We start from the raw sequence: 16,075 nt of genomic DNA, 5'->3' as shown, positions 1-16,075 counted from the left end.
ACAATTTATAGACATACAGTGGGGCAAAAAAGTATTTAGTCAGCCACCGATTATGCAAGTTCCCTCACTTAAAATGATGACAGAGGTCAGTAATTTGCACCAGAGGTACACTTCAACTGTGAGAGACAGAATGTGAAAAAAAAATCCATGAATCCACATGGTAGGATTTGTAAAGAATTTATTCGTAAATTAGGGTGGAAAATAAGTATTTGGTCACCTCAAACAAGGAAAATCTCTGGCTCTCACAGACCTGTAACGTCTTCTGTAAGAAGCTTTTCTGTCCCCCACTCGTTACCTGTATGAATGGCACCTGTTTGAACTCATCATCTGTATAAAAGACACCTGTCCACAGCCTCAAACAGTCAGACTCCAAACTCTGCCATGGCCAAGACCAAAGAGCTTTCGAAGGACACCAGGAAAAGTATTGTAGACCTGCACCAGACTGTGAAGAGTGAATCTACAATAGGCAAGCAGCTTGGTGTTAAAAAATCAACTGTGGGAGCAATCATCAGAAAATGGAAGACATACAAGACCACTGATAATCTCCCTCCATCTGGGGCTCCACGCAAGATCTCATCCCGTGGGGTCAAAATGATCATGAGAACGGTGAGCAAAGATCCCAGAACCACACGGGGGGACCTGGTGAATGACCTGCAGAGAGCTGGGACCAAAGTAACAAAGGTCACCATCAGTAACACACTACAACGGCAGGGAATCAAATCCCGCAGTGCCAGACGTGTTCCGCTGCTGAAGCCAGTGCATGTCCAGGCCGTCTGAAGTTTGCCAGAGAGCACATGGATGATACAGCAGAGGATTGGGAGAATGTCATGTGGTCAGATGAAACCAAAGTAGAACTTTTTGGTATAAACTCAACTCGTCGTGTTTGGAGGAAGAAGAATACTGAGTTGCATCCCAAGAACACCATACCTACTGTGAAGCATGGGGGTGGAAACATCATGCTATGGGGCTGTTTTTCTGCCAAGGGGACAGGACGACTGATCCGTGTTAAGGACAGAATGAATGGGACCATGTATCATGAGATTTTAAGCCAAAACCTCCTTCCATCAGTGAGAACTTTGAAGATGAAACGAGGCTGGGTCTTCCAACATGACAATGATCCAAAACACACCGCCCGGGCAACAAAGGAGTGGCTCCGTAAGAAGCATTTGAAAGTCCTGGAGTGGCCTAGCCAGTCTCCAGACCTCAACCCCATAGAAAATCTGTGGCGGGAGTTGAAAGTCCGTGTTGCTCGGTGACAGCCCCAAAACATCACTGCTCTCGAGAAGATCTGCATGGAGGAATGGGCCAAAATACCAGCTACTGTGTGTGCAAACCTGGTAAAGACCTATAGTAAACGTTTGACCTCTGTTATTGCCAACAAAGGTTATGTTACAAAGTATTGAGTTGTATTTTTGTTATTGACCAAATACTTATTTTCCACCCTGATTTACGAATAAATTCTTTACAAATCCTACCATGTGGATTCATGGATTTTTTTTTCACATTCTGTCTCTCACAGTTGAAGTGTACCTCTGGTGCAAATTACTGACCTCTATCATCATTTTAAGTGGGGGAACTTGCATAATCGGTGGCTGACTAAATACTTTTTTGCCCCACTGTAGCTTGCCTAGAAAGCTATAGCCTAGAAAATTTGGCGGCTGTGTATTCCCTGACCAGTTGATACATGTGGTTGCGGGCTGTGACCAGGTGAAAATAGCGTGCTGTACAAAAACCATGCTTGTGATTGCTTTGCTCTCTAGTAGATTGCAGCAGTTGCCCACAGTTTGTTCAGAAAATGCCAACTTGTCTGTAAATGTTTGCCAATTGTTCTGAGCTGTAGTAAAATTTGGAGAAAGTGCAACACAATCCAGAAACGGGGAACGTTTGCCTTCAAAGTAAAAAGTTATGCCTTTCCCTGCAACCATTGAATTTCAAAAGTGAAAAAAAATGTTTACTTTGAAAGCAAAAGTTCTCCACTTCTGGTTTGTGTCATACTTTTCAGTTTCAAATAGTTTGCGAGTGTTTGCACACAAGTTGGGATCTTCCATGTAATCTACTGGAAACCATGGCAATCTGCAAGCAACCAAAGCATTCAAGGTTTTTCGTGCAGCGTTGTATAGCTATTGATGACCAAGAGCTATAATGCAATGTCAAAATGCATGGTCCAGAAACACATGAGCCGGCCTTTTAAGTAGTCTGTGGTTGCAATAACAATTTCCAAACTCAATAACAGAACAGTCAGTTTTGAGGCTTTGAAGAAAAATATTTATTACAAGCGTTTTTACATCACAAAGCATTTTTGCTGATTATTTCAGAGCAATGGTAGTGAACAGCTGGGCTGAATATGGAAAATACTGGTGGGTCTGCCAGTCATTTTAGAAATTGTACACCAATAGTGGAATATATGTGGCACTGTTATTGAATAGCATGGCACGTAACTGAAGAAAGTGGCACTGTCTTAGTCGTTTCTCATAACATATTAAGAGTTCTTTTCACTATTAAAACATTTTTTTAATCATAGACTTCAAGCAAAACAACCATTTTAAACATGGATATAAAAATAGCAGTATTAAAATCTTAACTTAGTATGTACATTTTAATTTTGTATTATGTTTTAAATAATTATTTGGTTAGTTTCTATGTTCTACGTTATTAACCTTTGTGCCACTTTAATACAGAAAAGATACTGCTGCAAAAATTAAATGAACATAAAACATTTTAAAAAGTAAAACTGAATAGCAAAAGCTGAAATTAAAGTTTAACTTCTCCACCGCCAGCTGTACATAATCTGAAGCAAAATGTGTTCAACTTTATCAGTCCGTGCATTATCTTAGTGCTGAAAATCAGTAAGACCCAGTACTGAGGCCACCTTTGAACACACGCACACACACACACACACACACACACACACACACACAAAAACTATATGTTGCACATCTTTTTTGTGGTCCTAAGAGTTGAAATTAAAGACGTCTTGTTTCAGTCGATATAGGCCTGAAATACGATATGCATTTTGAATTTGGCCATACACTACATGTTAGTGCTGCCATTCTAATCTCAGATTTGATCTGTGTAAACCACCATACATACTGAAAATCTTGACCGCATTGTTTGGCATTGTGCAGATTCTCAAGTAAATACACTCTGGTGTTTTTAAGAAATTATACAGTTTTTGGACCGTTGACTCTTCTGCCGACCAGTCTGTGGGCCATGGCTCTGGGAAGAAAGGGCCGTGACCCTTGTTGGGTAGTCCTCTGCATAGTAGCGCACAGTAGATCGGGGCTGAGGGATTGGCTGACCTAGAAAATAGCCCTCCTCCTCAGAGTCCGATGATGAGGAAGAGCAAGTAGAGCATGAGTCATCCTCATCTCTGTAGAGCCCCATGAAGTGCTCAACCCGTGGGTCATTATGCATCGAGCTCCCAAGCATATAGTCAGATCGAGTTTGGGGATAAGCAACTGGCAACCTTTGTGAAGGATGTTGCAGGAGCATAGCACCATATGGCGGATTTACAAGACCTTGCTGTTGGGGCTCATACGGCCTCTGCGCCTTCTCCAAAGGCACCATGTGAAGGGCATTGTCTGACCGAGTCTTGCGGCTCCTATGGTGCCTGCCTGACCGGTGGTGGTGCTGCCTGTTGCGCCCTATGTGGCTTGTCGGGCGGATTCTTTCTCTGCCCATCTCATCTGGACAGTATGCCCTTCTGTGTGGCTTCTCACTCATGGGGTGCTTTCTGATATTGACCTCATATCCATCATTATATCCATTATCCACAGTGTCTTCTGAGAACTTGACCATCTGAGGGGGCCGGGATTGGGACTTGCTTCTCCTCAGAGCTGGAGCATGAACAAAGGTGGCAGGAAGGTCTTCCGAATGTGGAGACAATGAGTGAATGCCACCTTGTGTGTCTCCCCTCAATGTCAGTGCTATTTCTTCCTCGTCATCTTCATTTCCCTTGTCCAGTTTTAGATTGAGGGAATTGGCACTGTGATGAAGATGAGAGGAATTAAACGTTCCCATGTTGCTCATCTTTTCACAGTTCTCTGCCACCAAGGGATTCTGCATGGGATGAAGGGTATAGACTGAAGGTCTGTCCCTCCCATCTCCATCCACTGATGCACCTAAGGAGGATGAACAAGGAAGGTCAATTTTGAGCTTTTTTTTTAATAAAACAAAACAATTAAATTCATATAAACATCTCCTTACCAGTGATATTTGAAAGAGCCAGGGAATCCATGGAGTCTCCAACACTCTTTTCAACATTCCTCAGCTCATCAGCAATACACTCCAAAGAGTCTTCATACCACTGTCTGCTGTCTGCCCAGAAGGCCTGTCTTGCCCCAGACTGGTCCTGATCTTGGTCCAACTCCAATTCTTGGATCTTTCTGGCACTGGCAGGACCTGGGTGGCTCCCATAGGCTGAATCTCCCAGCCCGTCCTGCGATTGGGCCCAATACATTTCAGGCAGGTTCTTCTTGCTCATCAGTCCAGGGCTAAGGCTGTTGGCTCGGGATTGACTGGAAGAATGACTCTGGGTGGGACTGGCAGGAGTGGGAGAAGCAATCCCCATAGGTGTAGTATCGGGCTTTAGCCAGGGATCAGACATACTTATTAGCCTGTTTGTGTCACCAGAAAGACTAGGAGATTTTTGGGATGGTTGCTGAAGTTGGTGTACCATCCCACGGTCACCAAACTTGAGTAGAAGCTGAGTCATATAGTCTTCGTGCTGGGCCCACTCTTCTGGATCCTCCTCTCCCCCTGCATCCGGCTCCTCCCGCTCTCGCCAGAACCTCTCCTCATCCAGGCCGAAATGAGCAAGCTTACGCCCTACAATATCAATGTCACCATCGGCGTCTGCTTCACCCTCACCATTTTCAAGCTTGTGCTCAAACGAGGGGACGGTGGCAGGAGGATTGAAAAGCTGTGACTGCCTCCATTGTTCAGCTGGCCTGCTGCTCTTCCCCATACGAACACTGCGCCGGGATTCACGTGAACGAGCAGACTGGAATGCAGAATCAGATGAGTCTGAGGCATGAATGTCTTCCCCCTGGCTGCAGGCCTTTGAGCAATAGATGTGACCTTGCTTGGGCAGGAATGGGCAACCCAGCAAGGATGTCTTACACTGGGCACAACAGAAGCACTGGTCAGTGGCATGCCAGTGTACACCTTCATAGGTCATCTGGGCATGGTCAACACCTATATGATATGATTAAAAAAAATTAAGTACACAAAAGAATACATCAGTTGTTGTTGTTTTTAGTATAGGGGAATGAAGTGAAAATATAACTTACCAATGTTTTCACCACAGGATTCACAGTACTCTGCGTACAATGACTCAAAGCACCCACAGCAGTAGGGCCTTCCATCCTTCATGATGTACCGCTGGCCTCCTAGCATTGTCCCACACTCAAAACAGGCAAAGTGCTTCATGTGCCAATGACGACCCTCTGCTTCAGTGCACTCATCTGCAAAGATGATCTAACGGGAAAAGCATATTCTAATGTTAATTATGAGGAATCCTTTTAAAACATTAACAGTACCCAGTATACCATTACTGCCATTTACCTCATCACAGGAAGAACATCGCGGTTTTAGAAGCTCGGCGTGGTGTCTGCCGCAGAGGATCTTGCCACTATGGTAGAAATAGATCAGATCCACCAAGAGTTCTTGACATGTGGCACACACGAAGCACGCCGGGTGCCAGCAGGGGTTCGGTCCTGCTCTGGATGCAAAAATTGCCATCTCGCCTCCCTTGATGTCTCCACAGCACTGATAAACACAACAGATAACCCATGAGATTCCAAAGGCGGGAGGGAATACTGAGAGTTCATTGAGAACATAGCTCTGCTTAGGTGATAAATACCCTACCTTGAGAATAAATGTGTGGGGGTAAATAAAGAAACAATTGCATAGAGGAATGACATTTTACAGTACGTGTAAGATACAGTTGATACCCACGACCCGTGCAGGGCAAACAAAGAAGAGATAAATGAGATGAGATAGATATTCAAAATATATCATATCTGCTGACGTTCCATTTGCAGTGATGCTAAGACAAAGAAGGCCAAACAACAGGTTGTCATAGTGCAAATGCCAAAGGAGTGTATTTAAAAACGCATCAATGACTCCTATTTAATGATAATCCTCAATGAAAGGTAATCTTTTCACGGCAACACAGCTTGCTATTAAAAAAAGATTGCACATGTAAATCTTCCCGAGTTACAACACTTTGCAAGTAGGTAAATGTGTTCATTTAAAAAAAGAAAACACGAATCTAGCCCTGCTTTACCAACGGAAGATTAGAGGACAAGCTCAAACTTATTTGGCTTTCTCTGGATTTCAATCAGCGGCTGTTTACTCTGCAATGAAACCCTCAATTATTCATTAGACATAACTGAGGAAGTGGGCAGCGTTTTTGTCCTGTAATCTTAAAACAGAAAGCACTCGACCTTGGTTCTAAGTGGAAGACTCATATGACTCCGCAGAGATGGTCCGAGCATGTCTGAATGTAGAGTCTTTATATAACTAGGCAGAGTTATGAGACACCCATAGGCAGCATGGGATTGCGTGCCCAGCTGTTAACCATTATTATACAAGGGTGAACAGAAAGGGGCCTTGGATATGGGGGTGTTGCCTGTTGCTGAAAGTCAGGCACCAGGAAACTAGAGCCTGACAAAGTGTGTGTCCAATTGTCTTCATGATATATTTTTGAATCGCATGTGCAGTAGAAGCATGGCTGTCTGAGTTAGAGGGTGATAACAGCTTGCAGAGGCTGAGTGAATACACATGCATTTCCGATGTGCCTAACCACATGCGCGTGGTCGCTGGTCATCATGTTAGTCCGTTCAGTGTCTGTGACCTTGCATCCCCATGTTAGCAACTGTTTTCAGATGGTGACAGACTTCATCTGCCTGTCTGGGGGAATACACATGGCCGCATTTCATCTGTTCTTCTTGGATACCCGACAGAGGATGTGGCTCACTTGCTTGAATTTGGCGGAAGCCACACAATACTAATATTTACATCTGCTGCACTGAAGGGAAGTTTTTCAGAAACATGATCAAGGATGGTTTGACTGGCACTAAATGTTATGCATCGCTAAATGAGCGGTATAAAATAAGAGATTGGGCTTTAGGATTGTTGCCATTTTTGTTGTTTGCTCCTTGTGACTTCAGCCGGAAAATGGAACCAAGGTGGCTCTTTTCCCAAAAGTCCAACTTTCCAAAAAATATTTACAAATAATCATGAAAAAAAAAATTGGCCTGTCCACATAAAGGCAAAAAAAAAAAAAAAAAAAAGCCATCTCCACATCGCCATAAAGTCTTACAACCAGCTGCATATACTGTAAACAAACAGTAAATTTGGAATTATATACCACATAGTGTGACTGCTTTGGAAAAAACTGGATTTGAAGACTATAGTAAGAATGACTTATTAACCTTTGGATTCTTGTTGCAGTCTGTCACGCTGGGATATAGTGGGGCAGGAGGAAATTGGCTGATTTCCTCATGAAAAACTAGCTTGTCTACTTGATTTAAACACGATCCTCCCAATTTCCTTGTTTCCTCTCTCGCCCTACCTAACAAGGAAGTTTATGTCGATGATTAAAGCCGCTACACTAGCCAATCAGGTTGTTCTTTGGGTTGCCAGGCATTTGGATTGGATAGAGGATGTTAGTAGCACATGATATAAATAACTTAAGACCCACCAGTTGGTTTCCCTGTAAATTATTACCACGTGGCTATGTGAGTGTTAAGTGATGCTAGGTCTTTTAGTGCACTTACAGCATGTGGGTATATGTGTGGTTATGAGTTTTCATGTGTAGCACCTACATTTTCACAGCGGGTGTGTTGCAGAGCTCGGGGTAGAACTTTGGGTGTTCCTCTCCCCAGGGCCTCTCTCTTCCTCTGAGTGCTAAACATGTGGAGCTCCCTCTTTTCTTCCTCTGTTAGAGAGTGGCAGTAACGCACCTGTTGATAAAAGAAAAAAAAAAAAAAAAAAGAGAGAGAGAAACAAAAAGATCAATTTAGATGAGGAAGATGAGAAACGGCATCTTGAGACCTCCAGCAATTACTGCGGATGTTTTGGCTTTCATCTTTTCATGCAACTTTGGGGGAAATTATCACAGCGAGTCCATATGTGGCTGGAAAAGGGTTTAATTAATGTCAATCCTCCTCAAGGTTGCGTTGAAAGGATGACATGAGCAATACACAAACCCTTCCTCCGTGTTTAGAGCGGGTGATGAAGGTTCAGATAAAAAGGACCAGGGCTGTCCTAACAACCAGCTCGGTTGTTCTCTAAACAACAGTAAACGATGTGTGAGCTCATACGCGCACACACACACACACACACAGATGCACACGCTCACTGCCTTCCATGCACACAAAGCGCTTATCCCTTCTAACCACAGTTACGCAAGGAATCCTCGGGCAGTTTGCTTCCACAACCACCAGGTCTGCCAACAAACATCATCAAACCGCTCAGTCAAACATTGTTTGTGTGTACCTATTGTGTGCATAGAGACCACCTATGTCAGTGGACCCCTTCCCTCCCCCATGCTGGTGATAACACTCGACCATATCGCCTAATGTAAACTCTATTAACACAGATGTGAAAGGGGTGCTGGTTTACACACCATAAAGCCATGTAGAAGAGGCTGGCTTGTGCTTTACTGTCACATTAGGGCTTTTTTGGTTTTGTTTTTTTTGTTTTTTTTAAACCAGGGTTGAGGGAATGTAGCACTTGTTTCAGCTTTATTATAAAAAGAACAGCAAGATTGTGTGAGATTTACTCAACTGCTGGATTTGGTTTATGAAAACACCTGAAAATAGAAAAAAAATGCTGCAAACAGAAGTGTTTTTGGGGAGACAATAATGTGATTAAACTGCTGCAGAAGTGAGAAGCTAACAGTAAACGGCTAATAGCATACATGTGTCTATAGTATTAGATAAATCCTCTGCTTCTTTTAAGCTTGTTTCAGAGTAATCCTTGAGATGTTTTGGTTTCTGTCACTTCCGCAACTGTTCCGTCACCTTATCGTCTCTCCAAAGACACTTCCCTCATGGCTTTTTTTCAACTTCTGTTGCATGTTTTTTTCCATTCCCTTTATGTTTTATTAAACTTTTTTTCCAACAGCTGTTGTATTTTGTGGACTTTTGCACCATTTGTGTATTTGCTGGTGTTTTCCTAAGTTGCACTCCTGACCTCTCAGGATCACCTTTAGAATTGTGTGTAAAAAAACAAAACAAAAAAACAAAAAATCAGCTGTAACACATTCAAAAACCTTCTTAGACTGAACTAAGTTATAACAAAATGCCAGAAAAAGCCAACTTTTTTAAAGCAATAGTCACACATGAATGTTAGTTTCATCGTATCTTGGCTGAGCTCCGTATTTCCTCTTCAGTTCTCATATGTTCTGTCTCTTTTCTATAAAGATCTCTACCTCGTTGTCATGCGGCGGCAGCTGGTATAGGAGCTGTCTGATTCTGTGTTTCTCTCCTGGGCTGTTGACGTATGGCACCTTGTCTTCTGGCAGGCAGGCGAAATACATCTGGACCTGGAGATGGAGACATGTTAAATGGAATTTTGTCAAATAACCGGCAGATTGATCTCTTCAAGAGGAAACAAAAGACGAGGAGTTTTTCCTCTTTCTTCTATTCAGGTGAAGGATATCAGTGGAGAATGACTGCACACACAGCAACGCTCCTTTTTTTTGTGACACTCCCAGCCAAACATGTCAACCCCTCTGCAGTCACAGGCGCCCGACTGTTAAATCTCTCCACATAAAAGGGAGACGGCAAAGGGACTGTAAATGTTAATGTTTGCCTTGGTTAATTTCCCCTGACAGGAGCAATGGAAACACGAACAAACTTTTGTTTGTTGGTGAGCAGTGCCATGAAGAAAATATAGGAAAATATGCGAGACCACAGCAATTTCTAACTGAAATGCGATGAATGCGTTCACCGTATTTACACTACTAGATGCAAAAAAAATTTTTAAAAATCCACAGCTAGATGTTGAGTTGAGCATGCAGCACTACTAATCTGTTATTAGGGCATAGGGAATGCACTGTGCACATAACCTTGTTTGAACGAAACTAAAAGCCTGCTATCAACTTGCAGGTTTTCACAAAAAAAAAATAAAAAAATCCTTTGTCAGCTAAAATTTGGACGTTTGTACCCATTCAAAAGACAACACTGGGAGACATAGCAGTGAGAAAAAAAAGCAAGTGTGTGTTTTTCATAATGGTCAAATTAAGTAATTTGGGAATTAAGGTCCTACCTGTTCAGGCCTGAGTCCTGGTGGCACCCACGCATACTCTTCCAACGCACATCCGGAGTCATCATCTGAGGTGGAGCTCCTCTGGAAGCCCACGGATATCTTCCCCATCTTCCCCCCAGTGCGAGTTTCCATCTCGGGGCCTCGGGGTAAAGGACGCTCCCCTCTCTCACCGCGCTCCAGGTTCATCACACACGGGTGCTGCAAGCAAACAAAGAAGGATTAGGAGTCATAAAGAACAGACCCAGCCTTTCATTCATATATGCTTTTTAGCCCTCCTCTGTTTGCTTCATATACTTTCTCTAATTACACACAAAGTTCTGGCTTTTACCTTCTTGGCACCAGTTGGCTGGGATACTGCTGATCTGGGATTTTTTTTTGCACTTACTGTAAAGTCCTCCGAATTTCTTAAAAGCCTCAAATCCGCCAATTAGTTTTAATCTCTGTTTCTTCTCCTTTCTCAACAAGATAATTGCTCTTATCCCAGCGCTGTTTTTAGAGTTTAACATAATGGCTAGAAAAATACGAGAAGAGCAAAGAGCAAACAGAGAAGAAAGGACAAGTTCTCCGTGGCATCTCACAGAATCCTTCCACGATTCAAACCTCTTGAGTCATGCTCAAAAATAGCTAATATGTTATTTTCCATCCATTAGTGTACTTTATCAGGCTTCCTTTGTTTATTCCATTACAGGACCATGCTGGAAGAGTGAAAATTGTCCATCTTCAAAGGATACTCGAGACAAACTCTGATGAAAGATTTATAATGGAAAAATCATACCAGGCTCCCCCCCCCCTATGGTAAGCATGCAGGACACAGTTTGCAATAAGCAGTTTTAAAAAGTCATTTCTTTTTAAGTGGAGATTAGGGATGGGTGCCATGTCCGGTGCCATGATGGCACCGGTTCTGACATAAACGGTAGTAACCAGACCGAAAAGCAGCGCACATTTCGGTGCTTTATTTCGGTGCTTTTTTTCCTGAGCTGTGATACACTTTAGATTCTAGCCAATCATTTTACGTTTCCGAGGATAGTAGGCGGGGCCAGGTACGTACGTTCTTTTAGAGCAGAGCTACAGATTAAAAATGACCAAGGCAAAGCGGTCAAAAGTCTGGCTGTACTTCACAGCAAAATATGCAAACTCAGCAGCCTGCAACAAGTGCTTTAAGCTGATACTGTGATACTGTCAAAGGAGGTAACACCTCAAATCTGATGAAACACCTGGCGACGCATAGCGTTTTTTTTAAAAGCCCAGAAATGCGCCATATTTGATAGCTTGCTGCGAGACCTCACACCAAGCGCATCTACTGCGGGTGTGGTGCCTGTTATCAGACCCGGAGTTAGCAACATCCCCAAAAACCCGAAGAGCAGAGTCCTGGCCCCTAGCCCTGCCAGTGTAGCAGAAATGATGAGGATGATGATGGCAGCAGCAGCCATTCTTCTCTGCGTGAGTAGCTTAATGTTGTTCGTGTGTAATTTACGTTGAATAGGCTAACCACGTTATTACATTAATGCATGTAAGGTGAACTAGCAAACATCATCATAGCTACATGCGGCTGTCTTCTTGTTTGATGGCAGATACTCCCTTCACCCTGGCCAAAAAGGCTAAAATGACCAAAGAAAAAGTGGAAAACAGTTAAACATGAGAGGTTTAGGACAAAGTTTGTGTTTTTTCCATTGTTTAAGCACTGCTTCCAGCCAAGAGTGATACCATATATGGCCCATAGCTGCAGAAAAGGCTAACATTGTTATCTTTTTACAAAAAACAGCTGAACATGAGAGGTTTTTGGACCAATTTTGTGTTCTCCATTCTTTAAGCACCGGTTTGAGCACCGTTTGAGCACCGGCACCATTTCAAAAGTACCGATTTGGCACCGGTATCAGATAAAACCTAAACGATACCCATCCCTAGTGGAGATGTATACACCATGATACATTTACTTGACTTGTGCCCATTGCAACATCAACAAAAGGTAGATGCCAGAGAGAGATGGAAAGAAAGCAACTATGTCATTCTTATGACATAGTTTATAAATGAAGTGGTTGTGATACGATCACCTGTAAGTTCACAAATCAAGCACTGAAGCGGATCGGATGTCAAGTTAGGCGAAGAACAGATACAGAGATTACAGAACTTGATTAACTGGGTTGACGTGTGTTGTGCATAATAAACCATTTCAGGATCACTTTACTGTCAGTAAAAAGAGGCTTGGTTTAATCCAAGCTAGTAATACTCTGACATAACAAGACGCAGCTGAAATTTCCATCTGTTAGCCACGAGGCATCTGTTGGTCTTATCCTCGATGCTAGCGAGGCTTGAAGCCTATCAAGCAGCTGTAAGGATGCCCACGTGCGGTGATCACTGCATGGAGTTTATAGTGATGTTCAAAATAATTCAAAAATAACAATGAATGATTTAGTGGTGTGGAGAACTGCATGCGCCCACTCGACTGCGGTGTGACTCCACTGTCAGCCGCCTTTCAAGCAGCTTTTGTTGTTTCTCTGTACAAGCTGATAACAGTCGTACATGACTGGAGGTCAATCCATCTTGTTGTGTGTCTCCCACCTTTATTGACCTGATAGCAACTTTGGTCTCGAAGGTGTCGAAAACAATTTTTCTGGCCCTGCCCTCTTTGACATGCAAATCCAGACCAGAATAGGGCTTGTTTGGGGTAAAGCAGTCAGAAATCTTACACCGGCCCACCTCGCTGGATTGATCGTTCACAAAAGAGCAGCACCATTGGGGACATTATAGTCTCAATAGCTGCCATTGACCAAAATATTGAGTGTTAACTATGCCTGTAGAACTTGCAAACTTACTCAGACAAAGATTTGTGTATTGTGATACCCAGTCACTTGTGGACTGGGCAAAAATGATTAGAGTGGGAGGTAGTGGTTAAGGACTGTTAGGAACTGTTGAACTGTGTCAAAGAAACAAGCAAAGACAGAAAAAAAAAACGCAACCACAAGAATGAGTTTCCCCTTCAAAAGGTTAACTATCAGCCGCAACTGAACTCACAATGCAAAGTGGAAAGCCTGGGGAGTGAGGTGAGCAGGCTGGCAGGGTTTCCTCCACCACAATCCAACCCCCCTAAGAAGACAGGTATTAACATACCCATAATTAGCATACAGTTGAATAAAGCCTAGGGCTTCAAAACTTGAAATTTACAGATTACAAATGGTGTTTAAGGTCTAAACCACAGCTCTTATCTCAGGACAAAGGGTTTTTTGAGTGTCGCTTTGTTCCTCAGTGACTAATCTATCAGGTTTTATGGTAGAATAGATAATGTTATCACTCAGAAGCTTTTCTTTACTTGTTCTGCTTTATCTCGTCTAACCTAGTTAAGACCAGTAAGTAGATGTAGATGAGTAATTCTTATTATAAAGATTATTTAATGCCACTAAATTAGCAATAATATAGTTGTTTCTGAATTGGTTTGAAGGCCTGAGGGCTAAAACTTAAAACCTTAAATATCACTGTCTGTGTAGGGTGTTTTTTTTTAATACACCTTTGTATGAAGCAGCAGGTACCCATTATTTTTATAATAGGATTAGCACTGTCGGACATCCCTATCATGTAAGTAAAATAAAGCAGGAAATGCCTTTTTTTTTTTAAAGACACTAAAACCAGAAAACGGGTGAAACACTGAGGTGCTCGTATTACAGTCAGTTAGACATTAGCTGATCAGTTTGAGGGTGGCTTGCTTATGGTTTAGCAGCTCTAACACTTTCCGTCTGCCCCGCGGCTCTCCTGCTTCTCATCCCACTAACAGGAGAAAAAGGTGACTGCGGATTCCTGAGCCAACATACACAGCAACTCACATTTCACCATGTCACCTCTTGGCAATAACACAATGACTGCCTTTGTGGAAAACAAAAACAAAAAAAAATGTCCACCTATTCGCCTGAATCCAGCAGCAGGGTCACAACGAAGACGTCACAGGAGGAGGTTAAACAGGCTAAAAAAAAAAAAAAAAAAGAAGACGTTTAAAGAATCACATCATTGGGGATGTGTAAACAGGGGCCAGATGTAGCCAGCTAACTTAACCATGTGTGACTCTCCCACTTATCTGACCGTTTTCTGGGGGTACTCCGTCATCGAGTGAGTTAAATGTTCTTTTCAAATGAAGTAAAAGGAAGAGTTCCCAACAACAGTTAAAGCTTAGTTACCTGCAGTTCATATAATGGTCTATAAGTATTAGAATAAAAATAAATAAACAAAAAAGAAGGTTTTTTTCTGAGTGCTGTACGATTCGATTTAGGAAAACAATTAGATTGTGGAGTTCAAAGGCTGAGGTCACTGCTCTTTGACTGCTAAAGAGTGTTATTTTAAAGCCAAATGGGTGTCAGGGGGTGCAGAGGAGATTAACACAGTCGGGAGTAAGACCACCTGCACAGCCTCTCAAAAAACTGTACACACCGCCTCAAGATGCTAAAATAAGATGTTTTTAAAATACAAAGCATACATACACACACAGGTTCCTCCTAAGTGTGCGTAATGGCTGGACCTGTGGAAGAATTTTCCACCAGCAGAGGTTCAAACGTGTTTGCAAGTTTCAGTAAGTTTCGCCTACTCATCCACTTTTCTCTTACCTCCAGGAACAGCATCTCCTTTTCCACCCTTTGCATAAAGCCCTCATTCACTTCCACAATCCCCTGGTCGCGCAGCTCTGGCTACATGTCTGCTGCATCAAGCCCAGTGGATCCACATTCTAATCAGATCCAGATCCCACTCAGTCAGGAAGTGTCCCACGCCAAAGTCTCAACCTTTGAAAGTCAACATCAGCTATGATGAGAGCCTAAGAGGAGGATAGCTCTCACTCTGGAGCAGGATAACAACTCAGTTAGGAATCCAAATTTTTTAAGGTCCAGTGAGCGATGAGTGAGGCCAGGGAGGGCGACGTCTCTATCTGTAGTGTCTCTGATCCCACTGTGAGAGTGTGCTCTTGGGGCAGCCAAGCCTTGTCAGCCCCTCCCTCAGTCCCCCTGCCTGCCACTACACTTCAATCACTCACACAACACACACACACACACAACCTTCAGAGTCAACACCCCCTTCCCCTGACACCAAGCTCTCCACCCTGCACCCCCCTCCCCTAGACTAGCTGAAGGATTCCTGAGAGCCAGATGACATGTTCACTCTCCTCTCTCACACTTTCTTTGTCTCTATCAGTCTGTCCTGTCTTTCCAAAACATCTTGTACTGCAAGCCACACAACTGTTCATGTCGACCCTGCCACTTTCAACTTTCAGAGTAACTTCAACTTTAAAAGCGATTTCTATTTTTTTAAAAATATATAGCGTTTTGAAATACTCACATATGTTTATGATGAACTCCCTTCCTCTTCACTTTCCAGTTAGGGATTAAAATTCTATTTATAATGCGAGTGGCTGCTCTCTTTCACCGTGGTTCCTGGGGTCATCCACTTTGATGAATCTCATGCCATTTGCTCTAATAATGTTGCATTAATTTGTCCTCATCTGCTGATTAGATCATGTGGTGGGTAATTGGTTCTAGGTCCAGCTGCTCCACTATCTCATCTAAAAAAAAACAACTTATGCTCAAAAAGGAGGAAATTAAGAGTACTTTAAAGGTTTGATTGTAAATGCTACTTGATGAAAATGAGGCATCACTGATAAAAGAAATCTGAGATAAATTATGGTACATTTAAACAGCTAATTTAAACTCATGATGACATATTTTGGCCACTAGGGGCAGCAATGACAAACTGTAAATCCAACTAATGTACAATACTAATCCTGGAGAACTATTAAATAGGGTAGAACAAGACTTCAAAGACT

General features: G+C 42.7%; 1 protein-coding gene across 7 annotated transcripts in view; it reads right to left on the bottom strand.

Annotated features, from left to right (window-relative positions):
• Positions 1–2,242: 2,242 nt before the first annotated feature.
• prickle1b (prickle homolog 1b) overlaps positions 2,243–16,075 on the bottom strand; it is an 80,054-nt gene continuing 66,221 nt past the window's right edge. For 5 of the 7 annotated variants that reach the window (XM_026146846.1, XM_026146845.1, XM_026146849.1 and 2 more), the window contains exons 2-8: positions 10,282–10,479; positions 9,443–9,556; positions 7,833–7,970; positions 5,566–5,769; positions 5,292–5,478; positions 4,207–5,196; positions 2,243–4,121 (exon numbers count right to left, since the gene is read on the bottom strand). In XM_026146846.1, the coding sequence (XP_026002631.1) occupies positions 3,154–4,121; positions 4,207–5,196; positions 5,292–5,478; positions 5,566–5,769; positions 7,833–7,970; positions 9,443–9,556; positions 10,282–10,467 (2,787 nt within the window). In that variant the 5' untranslated portion in view covers positions 10,468–10,479 and the 3' untranslated portion in view covers positions 2,243–3,153. Of the gene's footprint in view, positions 4,122–4,206; positions 5,197–5,291; positions 5,479–5,565; positions 5,770–7,832; positions 7,971–9,442; positions 9,557–10,281; positions 10,480–14,171; positions 14,222–14,867; positions 15,337–16,075 lie in introns of those variants that run through there. The other 2 variants (XM_026146844.1, XM_026146850.1) reach the window with 2 other exon arrangements.

Source organism: Astatotilapia calliptera, chromosome 17 (genome assembly GCF_900246225.1).
Source record: "Astatotilapia calliptera chromosome 17, fAstCal1.2, whole genome shotgun sequence".
Classification (NCBI taxonomy): domain Eukaryota; kingdom Metazoa; phylum Chordata; class Actinopteri; order Cichliformes; family Cichlidae; genus Astatotilapia; species Astatotilapia calliptera.
This window is presented reverse-complemented; position numbering and strand designations above follow the sequence as displayed.